The sequence below is a fragment of the Mauremys reevesii genome, linkage group 5, assembly GCF_016161935.1.
Source record: "Mauremys reevesii isolate NIE-2019 linkage group 5, ASM1616193v1, whole genome shotgun sequence".
Lineage (NCBI taxonomy): Eukaryota > Metazoa > Chordata > Testudines > Geoemydidae > Mauremys > Mauremys reevesii.
This window is the reverse complement of record NC_052627.1, coordinates 66,700,595-66,721,959: the sequence shown is the minus strand read 5'-3', so window position 1 is coordinate 66,721,959 and position 21,365 is coordinate 66,700,595. Positions and strand designations below refer to the sequence as shown.

The following is a 21,365-nucleotide window of genomic DNA, read 5'->3' as shown; positions in this document are numbered from 1 at the left end:
AAAGGTTGCCAATCCCTTTATAGATCATGAATTAAATCAACTGAACCACATTGCTCTTCAGCAATCATATGGAATATCAATGGACTCCTTGCACCCACTGGACTCACCTCTTCTAAAATGAAGATGTTGCCAATATCTTGGGTAATACCACAGCTTTGATACCTCTGCCCTTTTTCATTTTGATAGAAGACCCTTTTTTAAAAATCCTAGATTTGAAGATTAAGCAGTATCTTCAGTTCTTAATATCAGTCACAGCAAATGAAGAGTACAAAAACTGGTGAAAGTTTGTCTTTAAAATAATTATCTGAATGTTAGGCTATTACCATAAAGGTATTAATGCCATTACCATAAAGGTACAAAAAGGTTTAGGTGATAAACTAGTGTATGGCCATCAGCTAGGCAAGCAATAATGTAATTTACTTGACTTTTATGTTTAAATAACTGCATTCTGGAACATACTACAAAATCATAGCAACAAGGATAAAAGAAGCATAGCAACAGAAATTACTGCTCAAAATAGAATTAGAAAAATGTTTTTGCTAAAAGGTGTCCTTTTAAGTGAAGTGTACCAGATTTTACACAAGAATACTGTATTGAGAAATATACTTTTTCAATTCCATTCAGTGATCACGAAAAATAGCAGATTGAGAGCACAGGAATCTGAAGTGTTTTGACCTAGAGAACTGGTACAAAACAGTATAGAACATGCTGCAACAATACAAGCTTCTCACATTGCCCTTCCAATCCATTTAATCCCTAACCTGGAATGGCCACTCTCTAGGTGAGAAAATCATTCAGTCTGAATAGGCATTCACTCCTTGATCTCCACTGAAAATGCCAGCTAGCTTCAGGAGACCATCTATTGAAATCTCCCACCAGCTACATTCTTTGATTAGCTAATTGGGCTGTTGAAGTATTTACTTCATAAAAGAGTGATGTGTTGTTTCCACAGAATTTACTCCCTAGCCCAGTGATGGTTATGAGAGTCTGAGTAGGAATATATTCTGGATCTCCAGCATGGCTGTGACCAACTAATGGTCAGATTTCTTTACTGGAGAGAAAATTTTGGTGCAACAGACATTAACTCTAAGTGGTTTATACCTAGGTCAGCTATTTTAAAAAAATAGCTCACCATATATGTCATTGTGTGAATAAAGCAATTTCCTGGGGGTGCCACTCAATTTTAGTCTTATTGTTAATATTGAAAATTTCTAAAACAATTCTACTTTTCAACTTCATCTCTCCTCTGCATTAGATCAGGGGGTGAAAAGAAACAACCTTAAGCCTGGTCTACACTAAGCGTTTAAACCGGTTTTAGGAGCGTAAAACCGATTTAACGCCACACCCGTCCACACTGAGAGGCCCTTTATATCGATATAAAGGGCTCTTTAAACCGGTTTCTGTACTCCTCCCTAACGAGAGGAGTAGCGCTAGTATCGGTATTACCATATCGGATTAGGGTTAGTGTGGCCGCAAATTGACAGTATTGGCCTCCGGGCGGTATCCCACAGTGCACCACTGACCACTCTGGACAGCAATCTGAACTCGGATGCAGTGGCCAGGTAGACAGGAAAAGCCCCGCGAACTTTTGAATATTTCCTGTTTGCCCAGCGTGGAGCTCCGATCAGCACGGGTGGCGATGCAGTCCGAAATCAAAATAAAAAAAGAGCTCCAGCATGGACCATGCGGATGTGATCGCAGTAAGGGCAGGGAAATCTGTTCTATCAGCGCTCCGTTACAGAAGACGAAATTCAAAATCATTTTTAAAAAATCTCCAGACAGACGCCATAGCAGGGACTCAGCGCACTGCTGCGTGACAAGCGTAATGGAAAGCCAAAGAATCAAATGGACGCTCATGGACTGGAGGACTCAAGCTATCCCACAGTTCCTGCAGTATCCGAAAAGCATTTGCATTCTTGGCTGAGCTCCAAATGCTTCTAGGATCAAAAACAGTGTCCGCGGTGGGTCAGGGCATAGCTCGGCAATTTACGCACCCCCCACCCACCCCCAGAAGTGAAAGGGAAAACAATCCTCTCTTGACTCTTTTACATGTCACCCTATCTTTACTGAATGCTGCAGATAGACGCGATGCTGCAGCACTCAACACCAACATCCTTGCTCCCCCCCCGCCATGGGTGGCTGATGGTGCAGTAAGACTGATATCCATCGTCATCATCAGCCTATTGGCACATGGGGCAGTGCAAAAGGACTGGTAACCATGCCGACTAGCATCCGTGAGGTCGATCAAGGGCGCCTGGCCCTAATTTTTCCTGGTAGATGGTGCAGTATGGCTGGTAACCGTCCTCATCATAGCAACAGGGGGCTGAGCTCCATCAGCCCCCACCCTTCATGTGTAAAGAAAAGATTCACTTGCCCCTGGACTAGCAGCGGGATGCTGGGCTCCTCTCCTCCACACTGCTTAATGTCCTGTCAGGACTATCATAGCAGCTGGAGGCTGCCTTCCACTCATTTCTCACTAACAAGTCACTGTGTCTTATTCCTGCATTCTTTATTACTTCATCACACAAGTGGGGGGACAATGCTACGGTAGCCCAGGAAGGCTGGGGGAAGAATGGAATCAACAGGTGGGGTTGTTGCAGGAGCACCCCTTGTGAATAGCATACAGCTCATAATTTCTGCTGGATCTGACACAGAGCAGCTGTGCTCACTGGTTCTATGATACAGTGGTTCTCTAGTACACTTGCCCATATTCTAGGCAGGACTGATTCTATTTTTAGATACCAAAAAGGAGGGATTGACTCTGGGAGTCATTCCCAATTTTGGCTTTTGCGCCCCTGGCTGATCTCAGCCAGGGGCACTTATGACAGCAGCAAATGGTGCAGTGCAAAAGGACTGGTAACCATGATCGTCTTATTACCGATTTATGGTATGGTAGATGGTACAGTATGGCTGGTAACCATCTCTGCTGTCATGCAAAAGCAAAAGCATGCTGCTGTGTAGCGCTGCTGAATCGCCTCTGTCAGCGGCATCTAGTACACATTCGGTGACAGTCACAAAAGGCAAAACAGGCTCCATGATTGCCATGCTATGGCATCTGCCAGGGCAATCCAGGGAAAAAAGGCGCGAAATGCTTGTCTGCCGTTGCTTTCCCAGAGGAAGGAGTGACTGATGACATTTACCCAGAACCACCCGCGACAATGATTTTTGCCCCATCAGGCACTGGGATCTCAACCCGGAAATTCCAAGGGGCGGGGGAGGCTGCGGGAACTATGGGATAGCTACGGAATAGCTACCCACAGTGCAATGCTCCAGAAATCGACGCTAGCCTCGGACCGTGGACGCACACCACCGATTTAATGTGTTTAGTGTGGCCGCACGCACTCGATTTTATACAATCTGTTTTGCTAAACCGGTTTATGTAAATTCGGAATAATCCCGTAGTGTAGACGTACCCTTAGTGTCTATAGTTGTAATATGTTATAAACCATGACAACTGTTAAACAAGAAATATGATAAGGAGCTTGATATTTCCCACTACAGTAAAGCCACTGTGTGATATTAGTGTCTCTGCACTATTTTATTTTTAATCTGGATAATGGCTCCATTTCCTGTTAGATGGTTTAAATAAAGGAATGTCAGAAATGCAGAATAATCAAAGGGCATAATACGAAGAACCGCATTAGCCATTTCGCTGCTATCAGTGTAGAGTATTTTCAGGCTCATAAAAATAATACTATAAAATAAAAGTGAATTTTCATTTGTTAATATCAAACATTTGAATTTTTACCAGTGTATATTCTAATGAGCAATGAAAGTAAGAATTTAACTACTACAACGCACAATTCTGCTACAAATACTCAATAGTTAACATCTAGGGCATTTCTGTGTATGGTTAAACATTTTTCTGTCAGTTAGCAACTTTTTTTGAAATGGCAAAGGCCTGGACTTCGTGAACTCATTGACACTGACCGGACTGTATATGAAATAGATCATCACTTAAAAGAGTGACTCTTCACTCTGCATCCCTATCTAATACCATTCCCTGCTCCCTTAGAAAAACAACCACAAAGACTGCAATTTCTGTAAGGGTGAAAGAATAGGCAGTGTCTTTCAGGATGGCAAAATAGGTCTGGTGAGGCCTCAGCTGCATTACTGTGTCAAGCTCTAAGCATCACACTTTAGAATAGGGGTCGGCAACCTTTCCAAAGTGGTGTGCCAAGTCTTCATTTATTCACTCTAATTTAAGGTTTCACTTGCCAGTAATACATTTCAACATTTTTAGAAGGTCTCTTTCTATAAGTCTATAATATATAACTAAACTATTGTTGTATGTAAAGTAAATAAGGTTTTTAAAATATTTAAGAAGCTTCATTTAAAATTAAATTAAAATGCAGAGCCCCCCTCAGACCGGTGGCCAGGACTGAAAATCAGCTCGCGGGCCGCCCTCAGCACACGTGCCATAGGTTGCCTACCCCTGCTTTAGAAAGATGAGGACAAACTGGAGAGAATCCAGAGGAGAGCAACAAAAATGACAAGCGGTTTAGAAAACCTGATCTATGAATAAAGGTATAAAGAACTGGCCATATTTAGTCTTGAGAAAACTAGATTGATGGGGGACTTAATAACAGTCTTCAGATATGCTAAGGGCCATTATAAAGAAGACTGTGATCAATTGTTCTGCATGTCCACTGAAGACAGGACAAGTAACAATGGGCTTAATCTGCAGCAAGGAAGACTGAGGTTAAACATTAGGAAAAAACTATAAGGGTAGTTAAGCTCTGGAATAGGCTTCCAAGGGAGGTTGTAGACTCCGTTCTCCTCAGTCTGGCCCTGAAAGAACTGAATTAGACCAGGCACGCCCAATCAACCAATTAAGCTGCAAACAGAGTAGATTTAGGCTGTGTGGAAGAACCTTGCCTGTGAAGGAACAGGCAGGGCTTCTATAAAACCAGGAGACTGCCAACAGCATAGTGAGATGGCAGGGATGAAACTGCAGTCTCTCTTCTTGAGGTAAAGGAAAATAAATAAAAGGAAGTTCTTCTTCATATAGCGCACCGTCAACCTGTGGAACTCCTTGCCTGAGGAGGTTGTGAAGGCTAGGACTATAACAGGGTTTAAAAGAGAACTAGATAAATTCATGGAGGTTAAGTCCATTAATGGCTATTAGCCAGGATGGGTAAGGAATGGTGTCCCTAGCCTCTGTTTGTAAGAGGGTGGAGATGGATGGCAGGAAAGAGGTCACTTGATCATTACCTGTTAGGTTCACTGCCTCAGGGGCACCAGGCCCTGGCCACTGTCGGCAGACAGGATACTGTGCTGGATGGACCTTTGGTCTGACCCAGTAAGGCCATTCTTATGTTCTTATCCTTATATGCCATTGGAGCAGCCAGCAGGGTAAAGGAACTACGCAATATGTCCTCAGTGTGCTTATAGCAATTTTAGTGGCAGTTGTAAAAAGAAAGTTCTACTTCACAGCTGATGCGATCATAGCAGTAGCAAGCACTTCTGCAATGAGGCAGCTACTCAAGTGAGCAGCATTCGCCTTAATGTTAATTTCAGAGAAGGCCAGCAGAAAGTTTTGTTGTGCCCATCCCTGAACATAATAGATTCTTGTCCCCTTTTTCCCCACACCACTCTGAACCACACCTGGCTAAAAATTCTGGGGAGAGACAGTAAGATTATTATTTGGGAAACACCCCAAACTTATTTTCACTTATGACTAATTTTACATATACAGTGTATGTTTGGTGAAGGGAACCCTTTAAGTCCCTCCAAGCCTCCTCTTGCCAAAAGAGTGCCCATGTGTTTTTTTTCCTTTTAGCTTTAGCAATTGATAATTACACTGATTATGCTGTCAAGATTGTCTCCACAAGGAAGAGAACTAAAAGCTTAGTTTTTAAAAAAAATGGAAGATGATATTCTTCTTCATAGTGCCCCAAAACTGGCTCAGTTAACTAGGGACTTGGATGAGCCCAAAAATGTCCCCTCCAATTTATCAATCCAGTGCACAAGATAACCCTGAACTATAACAATTACGCTAAGCGAATCTCTTGCTGGGTCACATGTTTCAAGGTTCTGGTCCTGACAATTACAGAACATGAAGATGCACTTCCCCTTGTGCCCACATAACCAATGTTTTGGCCAGAAGACTTTTTCTTCCTGTGATAGATGTTATAGATCCCACTATACTTTTTCAGAAAAAGTACCTATCTCAAGCATCTTGGGTAAATGTTAGGGGGCAAACTAGAAAAAGCACCTTCCTAAAAAAACAAACAAACAAACAAACCAACCAATTATAGAGCAGGTTATTTTTTGTACCATGTTAGACTTGCCTGCATACGTGTTGGCCTTGTTCAATAGATCTGTGCATGCATGCATGTCAGCAAAAGCACGAATCCCTAAGCAGTTGATAGGATGAAGCTGGGATTCTAAAAACTCACAACAAGTCCTCTTCACATCCTGCAACTGTAAAAGACCAGCTGCTGGGAGAAGTACCTGTAAGAAGCAAAAACTAGTTAATATTCCATCTGATTTTATGCTATAGTATTATGACAACATCTAAGACAAAGCAGAAAAATATAAAAATTGGACACAACAATGGAGAAAGGAAAAGTATCAGAACTACGAGAGTTAGAGCAAGAAAAACCTACTAGGTTTAGTTTTAAGGGTCACAAGCAGTGGGGCTTTTGCCACTTCCCTTTGGAAATCATTCCACATACTAATCATGGTGTACGTAAACTCTTCATAACATTCAGTGTATGGGATTTTTTTCCTCTTACTCATCCTATTACTCCTAGTTATATTCCTAATCCTTTTCACTAACCTAGACACTACTTTCCCCATAGGGTATTATACCCATTGAAATATTTGTAGACTTATGCCTCTTCTTAGTCATCATTTCACCTCATTACATATATTAACCTCCAATCTTTCTTCATCAGATAGTTCTCCCCACTCCCAAGTAATTGTTTTTGTTCTTCAGAGGAATTACAGTCAAATGTGCCTTATTTATGGTATTTTAGGCTTGCCAGTCTTCCTTCTACAGTGGTGGATATTAATTCTGTCACTGAATGTCACTCATGAATTCCTCCATCTTTGTTTTCCTAAAAATTTAACACCACAGCACATATATGATGTAAAAAAAAAAAACCCTTTAATATACTCAAGTCATACAAGACATAGCCATTAGTCCCAAATCTCCCTATTTCTCTCCTCTTATTCTTGATCAGTTGTTCCCCAACAATAAGTAGCTGATCCCAGATGGCTTTTCCGCTGATCTGAGTTTAAGTTTTGGATCACAAAACTGTCTTCTATTTAATTTAGGAATTTCTTTTATGATGCATGTTTTACTACATTTGTTACTCAGCTATCGCAGTAGTACAAATTACCCCACAAATTCTGTACACAGTAGTTCTGAGCATCTTGAAGTATCTTAGTACTTTAGATTTCTCACTCTCCCAAGTCCCAGTGATCAGATGACCACTGTTATTGTTTGTATGTTAATCTAAAGAATTTCAAACCCATTGTTCACTGCTGAATTGGTAGCATTGTAAATAATTATGAATCACTGTCTAGTGCCATATTTGTGTGTCTTTCTTTTCACCAACACAGGCTGTTACCCTCTAAACTGTTCCAATTACAAGTGGCAACCCACCAGATCATAATTGAAGACTCCAGTAATAAATAAAAGTGCATTGTTAGCTTACATATACCATATTACAACTTTCTAGATCAAACTCTTTCAGTGACAATCTTTCAGCAGAGCTTGTGTAAGTTTGTTGAGTGAAACCATATAGGGCCAGGTAATTCTAAGTTTGGGCCTTGAAAACACTATCCTTTTAAAAAAATATTTAGCAATAAAAAATGAACTACTTGAAGACAAAAGGAGAAATGTTTTATGCTTTTCAGAGGCACAGCAGAGAAGAAATAACTTAATGCCATTACACATACATTGTTCTTCAACCTTAAAACTAAACATGAGACTATTCTGTCCTAGAATTGTGCCTTTGAGTGAAGTTTTCTTCTGCCATCTACCATTTCTTCATGAAGCATTTTTATTTTTATATATATTCTAAAATAGAAATCTCATTAAAACAAGTAAATGTGAAATGATTACTAAACCATGTCTATAGGCGACAACAGCAGCAGCAGCAACAATTGGAAAGATTTTAAAATCTAAAGTAGATTTGCAATTGTAAGTCATGTGGAGGGAGAATAAGTCCGCTGAATTCTTGTTCAGCCTGTAGGTAAGGAAGATGCTAGTCACACTGCTCATACTGTTCCCTCATTATCTTAACAGATTCTGGAGAATGTATGCAGTGTTGCTGTAGCTGTGTTGGTCCCAGGATATTAGAGAGATAAGGTGGGTGACTTTTATTGGACCAATCTTGGAAAAGGAGGTAGACAGTGAGGTGGCAAATTTGCAAATGATACAAAACTACTCAAGTCAGTTAAGTCCAAAGCAGACTGCGAAGAGCTACAAAGGGATCTCACAAAACTGTGCGACTGGGCAAAAAAAAATGGCACATGAAACTCAATGTTGATGCAAAGTAATGTACATTGGAAAACAATCTCAACTATACATATAAAATGATGAGGTCTAAATTAGCTGTTACCACTCAAGAGATAGATCTTGGAGTCATTGTGGATAGTTCTCTAAAAACATCCAAATGTGCAGTGGCAGTCAAAAAAGTGAACAGAATGTTGGGAATCATTAAGAAAGTGATAGATAAGAAGACAGAAAATATCATATTGCTGCTATATAAATACATGGTATGCCCACATCTTGAATACTACATGCAGATGTGGTTGACCCATCTCAAAAAAAGATTATGGAATTGGAAAAGGTTCAGAAAAGGGCAACAAAAATGATTAGGGGTATGGAACAGCTTCCTTATGAGGAGAGATTAATAAGATTGGGACTTTTCAGCTTGGAAAAGAGATTAAGGGGGGATATGATTGAGGTCTATAAAATCATGACAGGTGTGCAGAAATTAAATAAGGAAGTATTATTTACTCCTTCTCATAATACAAGAACTAGGGGTCACCAAATGAAATTAATAGGCAGCAGGTTTAAAACAAACAAAAGGAAGTATTTCTTCAAAAAATGCACAGTCAACCTGTGGAACTCTTTGCCAGAGAATGTTGTGAAGGCCAAGACTATAACAGGGTTCATAAAAGAACTAGATAAATTCATGGAGGATAGGTCCATCAATGGCTATTAGCCAGGATGGGCAGCAATGGTATCCCTAGCCTCTGTCTGCCAAAAGCTGGGACTGGGCAACAGGGGATGGATCACTTGATGATTACCTGTCCTGTTCATTCCCTCTGGGGCACTGGGCATCGGCCCTGTTGGAAGAAGGGATACTAGACTAGATGGACCTTTGGTCTGACCCAGTATGGCCTTTCTTATGTTATGTTCAAACTATTTTAAAATATGTTGGAAAAGGAATTAAGAAACGTTTACCTTTGCCCAAAGTTCAGTTCTCACTACAGAACAGAAGATGTAGCAGCTGAGCTCAAAAAAAAAATGGAATTTCCATCCCACAAGAAATTCCAAATTTCAACAACTGTTTTCATCTCTAATCTAAATGAAAATTTGAAAACTTTAGGGAAATTAAAAGTTCCAAAATATTTCAGAAATGGCAAAATGTTTTGTTTTGTCAATGTTTTGTTTGTTTTTATTGAAATAAAACATTAACATTCGTGAATTAAAGTGTTTCAGTTTGGTTTGTTGCTTTGACTCAAAACATTTCATTTTGAGTCAGTTCAACATCAATGTTGCGTCACGAGAGTTGTCATTTGGATTTCTGATGCCCCTGTTCTTCTTGAGGGTCTGCCTACAACTGGCAAGATGCTCTCCCTTCTGGTCACAGATTATGTTGCTTCAAGCTCAATATAGTCCAGCCAGAAAGCCCAGCCCATAAAGAGGAACAGGGGCATCAGGAATCTAAACTACAATACCCATGAGACAATGTACCACGATAGGGAAACAGAGTTTAATGTTCAATTGACTTGAAATGAAACTTTTCAAATAACAACAAACCTAAATATTCTAGTTCGGGTCCTGAAATGAAGTATTTTGTTTTGGTTTGTATTGGCAAATTGAAATTTTCCCACAGAACATTTCAATTGTATAGAAACTCCATTTTCCATCAAAATAAATTGGGATGGAAGATTTCCTACCATCTGTATTAACGGTCACTGCAATTTTGGTACAATTACAGTGCTATGATAAAAATAAAAAAAGGATGTGCTTGAGCTTGCCCTCTTCCTCTCTCAGGGGAGGGGGAAAAAAAGTTTTATCATTGAGACAAGGGGAGGGAAATAACATCTTTTATTGGACCACTTCTGTTACTGAAAGCTGTTGAGCTGCTCAGAGGTCTTCTTCAAGTCTGGAGAAGGTAGGCACATAGGCGGCAGGTTTGTATAATTTTTGGTGGGGCCCAAAATGGTGGTGCCCCCCCGCTCCCGCCCTGTAAGCCGATATAAAATGAAGCTACAACGCGTCAGTGCCACAAGATTACAAGGGTCAATTAAAAGTGGAAAGTCAGAAGCAGCACTTGCCTACTTCAATATACAGTATTATATTTTGTTGCATCTGTTGTGATGAAGTGGGAATGTTCTTAATATTTTCTCTGAATACTGTGTGGGTGCCTCAGTTTCCCCTGCAAGATGCCAACTGAAGGTGTTGGGGACAAAGAGATCAGGTGGCCTCCTTGTCCAGAAGAGACACAGAGGCCAGAGGAGGGAGTGTCAGTTTGGAGCTGGCTGGGGAAATTGGGAGAGACCCAGAACTTGGTTCTGGGCTCCCCACCCCCCAAGATGGACCTGACAGAGGGGTTCTGTTTTCTGTACCAACAAGCTCTGTTTAAACTGTGTTCCCGTCATCTAATAAACCTTCTGTTTTACTGTCTGGCTGAGAGTCACATCTGACTGCGGAGTTGGGGTGCAGCGACCTCTGGTTGCCCCAGGACCAGCCTGGGCAGACTCACTTTGGAAAGTGCATGACGTGGAAGGGCATGCTGAATGCTCTGAGGTCAGACCCAGGAAGGTGTAAGCTTCTTGCCCTGGAGACAGTATGCTCCGAGAGAGGAGGCTCCCCCAGAGTCCTGACTGGCTTTGTATGGAGATGTTCCAAAGCATCACAGCATTCCCTTCCACACCGTGCACTTCCCAGAAGTCCGCACAGGCACTGACATTCCCTCCTCCGGCCTTTGTCTCTTTTCCAGGCATTAGGAGGCCACCTGATCTCTCTGTTCTCCAACACCTTCAGTTGGCACCTTGCAGGGGAAACTGATTTGGGAGAAATGAAGTAAAAGCTGCCCAAACCGAGCTTGAGCACTCCTGAATTTTGAGGTGTTCAAATCTGGAAGGCAGGTGCTGGGGGGTGGGGGAGCTGTGGGCTCCGTGGGGGAGCATGGCAGCAACTGTCTGGAGCTGCATGGAGCCAGATACGCTGGTCTGAGTGGCACAGTAAGCGGTTTGGGGGTTGGAGAAGAGGTAGGGAGTTCCGGGGGGCAGTCAAGGGACAAGGAGCAGGGGGAGTTGGATGGGGCAGAGGTTCGAAGGGGCAGTCAGGGGACAGGCAGCAATTGGATAGGCATGGGAGTCTAAGAGGTTTATCAGGGGACAGGTAGGGGGTGCGGTCCGGGGATGGGGGAGTTGGGTGGGGTCTCAGGAGGGGGCAGTTGGGGACAAGGAGAAGGGAGGCTTAGATAGGGGCTGAGGTCCCAAGGGGCAGTTAGGGGCAGGGGTCTCGGGAGGGGGTAATCGGGGAACAAGGACCAGTGGGGCTTAGATAGGGGGTGGAGGTTCTGGGGGGGCAGTTGGGGCAGGGGTCTGGGGAGGGGGCAATCAGCGGACAGAGGCTGGGATTCAAAGGGCTCTGGGCTGCTGGCAGCCGCGGCGGGCAGCCCAGAGCCCTTTAAATACCAGCCGGGGCGGGAATCAGAGGGCTCTGGGCTGCCCGCTACGGCGGGGAGCCCAGAACCCTTTAAATCTCAGCCGCTGCTGGGATTTAAAGGGCTCTGGGCTGCCTGCAACCGCAGGGAGCCCAGAGCCTTTTAAATCCCAGCCGCGGCTGGGAATCAGAGGGCTCTGCGCTGCCCGCTGCGGCGGGGAGCCCAGAGCCCTTTAAATCTCAGCCGGCAGGGATTTAAAGGGCTCTGGGCTGCCTGCAACCGGGGGGAGCCCGCAGCCCTTAAAAACTCAGCCGCGGCAGGGATTTAAAGGGCTCTGGGCTGCCTGCAACCGGGGGGAGTGCAGAGCCTTTTAAATCCCAGCCGCGGCCGGGAATCAGAGGGCTCTGGGCTGCCTGCAACCGGGGGGAGTGCAGAGCCTTTTAAATCCCAGCCGCGGCCGGGAATCAGAGGGCTCTGGGCTGCCTGCAACCGCGGGGAGCCCAGAGCCTTTTAAATCCCAGCCGCAGCCGGGAATCAGAGGGCTCTGGGCTTCCCGCTGCGGCGGGGAGCCCAGAGCCCTTTAAATCTCAGCCGCGGCTGGGATTTAAAGGGCTCTGGGCTGCCTGCAACCGCGGGAAGCCCAGAGCCCTTTAAATCCCGTCCGCGGCTGGGAATCAGAGGGCTCTGGGCTGCCTGCAACCGCGGGGAGCCCAGAGCCCTTTAAATCCCAGCCGCGGCCGGGAATCAGAGGGCTCTGCGCTGCCTTCCACCTGCGGGGAGCCCAGAGCCTTTTAAATCCCAGCCGCGGCTGGGAATCAGAGGGCTCTGGGCTCCCCGCCGCGGCAGGCAGCCCAGAGCCCTCTGATTCCCTGCCGCGGCTGGGATTTAAAAGGCTCTGGGCTGCCAGCAGCGCACAGCAGGGGAGAAACCTAGCTCCAAATATTGATGGAGCAGAGCCCCTGTCTGTGAATATTCCTGGGGCTAAAGCCCCAGGAGCCCATATAAGTCGGCGCCCATGGGTAGGCAGTGTCAGAGCTAAACACAAGGTGGGACAGACTTGAGCATAAATGATTCACACATGTTCTAGGAGATCACTTAAAGTGAAGGGGGCAATTAACCTGTCTGAAGGACAAAGGAGGTTTAGTAGGCAGCAAGGTGTATTACAACTTTTTGTAATGAGCCATAAAATCAGTGTGTCTGTTAAGTTGATGGATTTAGTGCCCAGCAGTGTAATGAATTTAAGTTCCCAGCCTCCTCTTTTGAAGGTGTTATGCAGGTTTCCTTTGAGAATAAAGACTGAGAGGTTACATATGGAGTCATCCTTTTGTGAAAAGTGTTCACCCATGGGCGATAGGGTGTTTTTATCTCATCATTTCTCTGTGTGAGATCATTCGAGAGAATAGGGATTGTCTAGTTTCACCCACACAGTTGTCATTGGGGTGTTTAATGCACTGGGTGAGGTAAACCACATTTTGTGACAGGCACGGGTAGGACTCATGTATCTTAAAAGGTTAATTGTTGTGGGGCGGGTATTAATCATCTTAGCAGTGGAGATATGTCCACAGATTTTACATCTGTTATGGCAGGGTCTGCTCCCATTTGAGTTGTGTGTCCTTGACTGTGGCAGCTTGCTTTTGATGATGAGCAAGGTGAGGCGGGGGAAGGGTGTTTGAAGGCCAGGAAGGGGGGGGGGGAAGAGGGTTGAGACATTTCTTTCAGGATGTGGTCCCTCCCCCCCCCCATTCTTTGATACACTTTATGGATTCTAGTGTGGAGCTTTTTTCCCCACTGTAGAAAAACAAGTTCTCTTGGAGCATTTGGATGGGCCATTCCAGGATGTGATCTGCTTCCCTGGTGGAGTATCCTTGTTTAGTGAAGTTGGTTTTAAGTGTGTATCCAGGACTTTCTCATTAGAGCATATTCTGTGGTATCAGAGAGCTTAACTGTAGATAACAGATTTCTTGGTGTGCCAGGTGTGGTTACTTGATTTGTGGAGGTAAGTGTGATTATACATCGGTCTCTTTTATATAGATGTCTGTAGAGTTCCATTGCTGAACCTGATCAGGGTGTCCAGGAAGTTGATGCTGGTGTGGGAGTGTTCTAGAAAGTCTGTGGGATGGGTGGTGGTGGTGGCTGAAGTTATAGTGGAAACCTATGAAAGTTTAGGTCACCTGTCCAGAGGATGAAAATACCATTTATCTATACGAGGTATATCACTTGTTTTCTAGTGCGTTGTTTCCAGGAATTCTTCCTTGAGGTGGCCCATTAAGAGACTGGCATATGGCTTTTCCCGTGGTTTGGGCAAAACTGTTGTTCAGTGTAAAGTTGTTTAAGACCAGCCATACTGGGTCAGACCAATGGTCCATCTGGTCCATTATCCTGTCTTCCAACAGGGGTCAATGCTAGATGCTTCAGAGGTAATGAACAGAACAGGGCAATTATTCAGTAATCCATCCTGTCATCCAGTCCCAGCATCTGGCAGTCAGAGGGGACACGCAGAGCATGGGATCATCTTGGCTTATAGCCATTTTGGCTATTCTCCATGATTTACCTAATTCTTTTTTTAATCCAGTTATAGTTTTGGGCTTCATAACATCTCCTGGCAATGAGCTCCACAGGTTGACTGTGTGGTCTTTGAAGTACCTCCTTTTGTTTTAAACCTGCTGCCTACTAATTTAATTGAATGACTCCTGGTTCTTGTGTCATGTAAAGGGGTGAATAACACTTCTTTATTCACTTTCTCCACACCAGTCATGATTTTAATAGACCTTTATCCTATCCCCCAGCCCCTTAGGGTACGTCTACACTACGGGACTATTCCGAATTTGCATTAACCGGTTTTGTAAAACAGATTATATAAAATCGAGTGCGCGCGGCCACACTAAACACATTAAATCGGTGGTGTGCGTCCACGGTCCGAGGCTAGCATCGACTTCTGGAGCGTTGCACTGTGGGTAGCTATTCCGTAGCTATCCCATAGTTCCCGCAGCCTCCCCCGCCCCTTGGAATTTCCGGGTTGAGATCACAGTGCCTGATGGGGCAAAAATCATTGTCGCGGGTGGTTCTGGGTAAATGTCATCAGTCACTCCTTCCTCTGGGAAAGCAACGGCAGACAAGCATTTCGTGCCTTTTTTTCCCTGGATTGCCCTGGCAGATGCCATAGCATGGCAATCATGGAGCCTGTTTTGCCTTTTGTGACTGTCACCGTATGTGTACTAGATGCCGCTGACAGAGGCGATTCAGCAGCGCAACACAGCAGCATGCTTTTGCTTTTGCATGACAGCAGAGATGGTTACCAGCCATACTGCACCATCTACCAATCCATAAATTGGTAAAAAGATGAGCATGGCTACCAGTCGTTTTGCACCATTTGCTGCTGTCATAAGTGCCCCTGGCTGCTCTTAGCCAGGGGCGCAAAAGCCAAAATTGGGAATGACTCCCAGAGTCAATCCCTCCTTTTTGGTATCTAAAAATAGAATCAGTCCTGCCTAGAATATGGGCAAGTGTACTAGAGAACCACTGTATCAGAGAGCACAGCTGCTCTGTGTCAGATCCTGCAGAAATTATGAGCTGTATGCTATTCACAGGGGGTGCTCCTGCAACAACCCCACCTGTTGATTCCGTTCTTCCCCAGCCTTCCTGGGCTACCATAGCATTGTCCCCCCACTTGTGTGATGAAGTAATAAAGAATGCAGGAATAAGACACACTGACTTGTTAGTGAGAAATGAGTGGAAGGCAGCCTCCAGCTGCTATGATAGTCCAGACAGGACAGTAAGGAGTGTGGAGCAGAGGAGCCCAGCATCCCTCTGCTAGTCCAGGGGCAATTGAATCTTTTTTTTACACATGAAGGGTGGGGGCTGACAGAGCTCAGCCCCCTGTTGCTATGACGACAATGGTTATCAGCCATACTGTACCATCTACCAGGAAAAATTAGGGCCAGGCACCCTTGATAGACCTCACCGATGCTAGTCTGCATGGTTACCAGTCCTTTTGCACTGCCCCATGTGCCAATAGGCTGATGACGAGGACGGATACCAGTCGTATTGCACCATCAGCCACCCATGGCGGGGGGGGAGCAAGGATGTTGGTGTTGAGTGCTGCAGCATCAGGTCTATCTGCAGCATTCAGTAAAGATAGGGTGACATGTTAAAGAGTCAAGAGAGGATTGTTTTCCCTTTCACTTCTGGGGGTGGGTGGGGGGGTGCGGTAATTGCCGAACTATGCCCTGACCCACTGCAGACACTGTGTTTGACCCTAGAAGCATTTGGAGCTCAGCCAAGAATGCAAATACTTTTCGGAGACTGCAGGAACTGTGGGATAGCTTGAGTCCTCCAGTCCATGAGCGTCCATTTGATTCTTGGGCTTTCCGTTACGTTTGTCACGCAGCAGTGCGCTGAGCCCCTGCTATGGCGTCTGTCTGGAGATTTTTTAAAAATGATTTTGAATTTCGTCTTCTGTAACGGAGCGCTGATAGAACAGATTTGCCTGCCCTTACAGCGATCACAGCCGCATGGTCCATGCGGGAGCTCTTTCTTTATTTTGATTTTTAACTGCATCACCACACGTGCTGATCTGAGCTCCACGCTAGGCAAACAGAAAATATTCAAAAGTTCACGGGGCTTTTCCTGTCTACCTGGCCACTGCATCCGAGTTCAGATTGCTGTTCAGAGCGGTCAGTGGTGCACTGTGGGATACCGGCCGGAGGCCAATACCATCGATCTGCGGCCACACTAACCCTAATCCGATATGGTAATTCGGATACTAGCGCTCCTCCTCTCGTTAGGGAGGAGTACAGAAACCGGTTTAAAGAGCCCTTTATACCGATATAAAGGGCCTCTCAGTGTGGACGGGTGTGGCGTTAAATCGGTTTTACGCTCCTAAAACCGGTTTAAACGCCTAGTGTAGACCAGGCCTTAGTCATCTCTTTTCCAAGCTGAAATGTCTCAATTTTTAGAATCTCTCTTCATATGGAAGCTATTCCATACCTTTAATCATTTTTCTTGCCCTTCTCTGCACCTTTCCCAAGTCTAATATATCTATTTGAGATGGGGTGACCAGAACTGCATACAGTATTCAAGATGTGGGTATATCATGGATTTATATAGGGGCATTATGATATTTACTATCTTGTCTGTCCTAACGATTCCTAACATGGTTAGCTTTTTTGATTGCTGCTGCACATTGAGCAGATGTTTTCAGAGAACTATCCACAATGATTCCAAGATCTCTTTCTTGAGTGGGAACAGCTAATTTAGACCCCATCATTTTGTATGTATAGTTTTCCAATATACATTACTTTACATTATCAACACTGAATTTCATCTGCCATTTTGTGGCCCCGTCACCTAGTTGTGAGAGATCCTTTTTTGTAACTCTTCACAGTCTACTTTGGATTTAATTATCTTGAGTAATTTTGTATCATCTGCAAACTTTGCCATCTCATTGTTTACTCCTTTTTCAAGATCATTTATGAATATTTTGAATAGCACTGGTCCCAGGTCAGATCCTTGGGGGAACACCTCTATTTACCTCTCTTCATTCTGAAAACTGACCATTTATTCCTATCCTTTGTTTCCTGTCTTTCAACCAGTTACTGATCCACGAGAGGATCTTACACCTTATCCCATGGATGCTTACTTTGCTTAAGAGTCTTTACTTAGGAACCTTGTCAAAGGCTTTCTGAAAGTCCAAGTATACTATATCTACTGGATCACCCTTGTCCACATGTTTGTTGACCCCATCACAGAATTCTAATAGAATGGGAGGCATGATTTCCTTTTACAACAGCTGCACTGATTCTTCCCCAACAAATCTTCTTAATCTATGCGTCTGATAATTTAGTTCTTTACTATGGCAGAGAATGAAATGGATGAGTTTGGTGATGTGTTTGGGGTGGATTTCTGAGTGTTTTCCGTTGTCTTGTAGATATTTGAGGCAGGCAGCAATGCTTCATAATGAGGGATGTTGGTGTATAGAGAGATGATGTCCATGGTGGCAAGGGTATTGTTCTAAAGGTGGTTGTTACAGTTGGAGTTTCTGGAGGAAACTGGCTCTGTGTATGGTGAGTGGTTTGAAGATTGTTTCTATGAGTCGTGATACTCCTTCAGTAAGAGTGTTGTGGCCAAAGATGATGGTTCTGCCTTAGTTCCCTTGTTTGTGTATCTTGGGAAGCATGTAAAAGGTCCCTGTGGTGGGTTTGTGAGGGATGAAGTTGTAGAGTTTTTCTTGGGTTTGTTTGGGGAAGGATTTGATGATATCCTTAAACTCTTTTGTGAACTGTGGAGTGGGGTCTTTTATTGAGTTCTTTATAGTAGGTGGTATCAGAGATGTCAGTTGACTTTGTTGGTGTAGTCATTACAAATGAGGACTACAATGACACCTCCTGTGTGTGCTGGTTTGATCACTACTTGGTGGTTGGATTTCAGGGACTGCATAGCTTCCCTCTCAGTGGTGGAGATATTGTGGTGGAGGTAATGTTTATTAAGGATTTCACAGTTGATTTTTTTTCCTGCAGTGTTTAAATGATCAAATGTGTGGTTTTATCCGCTGAGGGGTGTCCAGTCAGGTGATTCTTTTTTTTTTTTTTTAAATGTCTGTTGGTAGAGACAGGGTGGTTGTGGATGGTTGTGTCTTTGTGAAATAATTCTGTGAGGCAGAGTTGGCAAAATAATTATCCTAGTTCTCCACGTTAGTATGGTATCAGGTTCTGTAGTAGGGCAGAAGTTCGGTCACTTGGACAGCACAGGTAATGCAGTTCCAGTCAGGAGTAATCTTGATAGGTTGATGTTGAGGTGTTGTGTAAATTCAATGCAGTGGGTCCTGTTTTTTTTTTCCAGAGGCAGTGTTCTCTTGGTTGTGGTGGTGGTGTAGCTGATTCCACTTTTTGGTTTTGTGCTGGATGGCTGTTGTCAGGATTTTTTGATAGTTCTGGATTTCCCGCACAATCTCCAAGTTTCCTGATATTTTTTTTCCAGTGTGTGGGAGCTGGATGTGATTTCTTATTAAAAGTGGTCCCTTCTGGAGTACATGAAGTGCAGGAGATGGGTCTTCAGTTGTCGTTCTGAAGAGCTGTTCAGCATAAATGGAGCTCTACGTAGCGTTCAGAGTGTTATAGGTGGTGAGTCCTCTGGGGATGATGTTTTGAATCTTGCATTTGCTCAGGAAGTAGATGTCACTCTTTAGTTTGGCTTCCTTCTTCTTCATGTTGTAGAATTTCCATTTTAAATTGTTTAAACATTATTACAAAGATTAAAATGTCTGTTTCTGGAGACAAATACTAAGACAATCACAAACATTTCCCAACCTGAATTTTACAGAGCTATTGCTAGTGTATTGTCTATTAGTGGGTTTTGGTTTGGATTGGTTTGTTTGAAAGCACAAAATAAGCTTAAGAAGATAAAGACTTCTGGTACTGTGGCCATTTAAGACAATTTTGGAACATCATTCACTTTCATTCCTTTAGAGTTACTGATGCCTTAGACAACTGAAGATTTGTTGTTTAGTCCTGCTTGAACTTCTTATTTCTTCTCTTCCTTGGTCTGTCAAAGACCAGATTATTGTTCCACATAATATTTATTTCTCATCTGAAGTTTTAATAACCCACTGTAGTATCAAAGTAAACACCTCAGCAACCAAGTGTTTAATCTGAGGACTATCATTATGAGTGTGAAATAAACCAAAGGCCAGATCTTGAACAGAAGTCTGGCTTCAAGCAGAATTAGCAATTAAGGGGGGGAAGGGGGAATTACTTACACTTTTGCTAAACATTATTTTTCAAAAATATATGAGAAATCACCATTTCTTTAAAACAAAACAACTGTTGAATCTAAGTAAAAAGACAAGAAGGTGTACACAGTCAGGTATAAAAATAATCTCATTTAAAGTCACACACCTCAGCTTCCTTAGAAAAATTCACTAATCACCAGATTAAGAGACTATAATGAGCTCATTTAAGTGAACATACAACATAAGTACATGAAAATGTGAAAATTATAGTAATTAGAATAAGGTTTGTAACAGTTTCTATTAATAGCAAAACCATATTATAGTTCTCTATTATTTAGTGGCAAGAGATGGTTTGATGATGAATTTTAGGATAAGAGATGACACCGGACTTCTATGCTATTTAGGATTAAGGCCCTGCTTCTGCAAGCCTTTATACAGATGTTTAATTTCATGTGAGTTAAGCCCTGATACTACAAGCGCTTCACATGTTTAATTTTGCAATATTCATAGGAAGTTCTGTGCAAGTTTATCAGTACAGCTGAGAAAATAATTCTGTGACTATTTCTTGGGATTTTAAAATAACTTGCTTTCGATCATGTTTGCTCTCCCTGTGTTTTCTTTCCACTAATACTTGAATGATTGTTAAAAGACAGTGAACATTAAGAGTTTTATACTGAAACAGAATTTTGAATTTGCATGCATAAATATTAATATTGAAATGCTTGCCCATTCATTAAAACAGAGAACAGAAATGCTATGAAAGTTAGAAAACCAATCACAATTAAGCAATACCTATCAGATTTTGCATATCTGTAATGAGTTTGTACAGTAAAAGATTCAAAGACATTGTAGTTCTGTAGGAAATAAATGCAAGGAAGTTTCAATGTGCTCATGTATATTCCACTACTGGGGGAAAAGAAGAGGCTACATTCCATCAAATTTATCTAATTAGAATTACATGCTCAGCTTTAGTTACTAGGCAACATGAACAATGATTACATGTAGCTATTTGCAATTTTGCAACTGTAGAATTAATGGTCCTAAAGCAACAAAGTCCTAAATGTTTAAAATGTTCAAGATATAGATACAAATTCATCAGAAGAGAAAAAAATTAAGCTACTGCTCTGGTAAATCCATGAATAAAGGATACGAGTAGGGGGTAAAAAGTTTTATAGCCCTAACTATGATAAACTGGAGCCAGGATAACTTTCAGAGTAGACAGCTCTTGCCCAAACTGCTACTATCTCACTCCTTTGCAGGCTACTGCTCAGGATGCTATTCCAAGGGATTACCAGTAGAGGGCACACTAACGTTCTCTACAGATCACATAGTATATATCTTTTAATAAGCGAACTGCTCTGAAATTTGCTTGAAATTTTTGAGAAGATTATAATAAGGAAACATCTACTTCAGAGATATTTTTAATAACCCTTGTCATCCCAATATCTGAACACTGAGCACCACTGCAGATGGTTAAGTAGAAAATGCATATGCATTGTTTTATCTTGTAGTGCTGAAACTTGAAATTGCTCTAAGGTGTCCAGGGACATATTTGAATGAAAAAACATCTAGTCATAGTGCACTGAAGAAAACTACTTGGTTCCCTCCTTTTAAATTCTCCCTCCTAAATGCCTCATTTTGCAGTTACACTCCTTCCAGAGTCCTTCCGACAACTACAAGTATTTGCAAATAGGACACTGCTTTCCATTTGCAATTAGGGGCAGAATGCTTCTATCCAGCAGAGTGGGGATTAAGTTAAGAATCTAAATTCTGTA

General features: G+C 43.0%; 1 protein-coding gene across 4 annotated transcripts in view; it reads right to left on the bottom strand.

The window, feature by feature from the left end:
* KLHL2 (kelch like family member 2) overlaps positions 1–21,365 on the bottom strand; it is a 114,386-nt gene that overhangs the window by 32,656 nt on the left and 60,365 nt on the right. For all 4 annotated transcript variants that reach the window (XM_039541332.1, XM_039541329.1, XM_039541330.1 and 1 more), the window contains exon 5: positions 6,294–6,456. In XM_039541332.1, the coding sequence (XP_039397266.1) occupies positions 6,294–6,456 (163 nt within the window). The remainder of the gene's footprint in view (positions 1–6,293; positions 6,457–21,365) is intronic.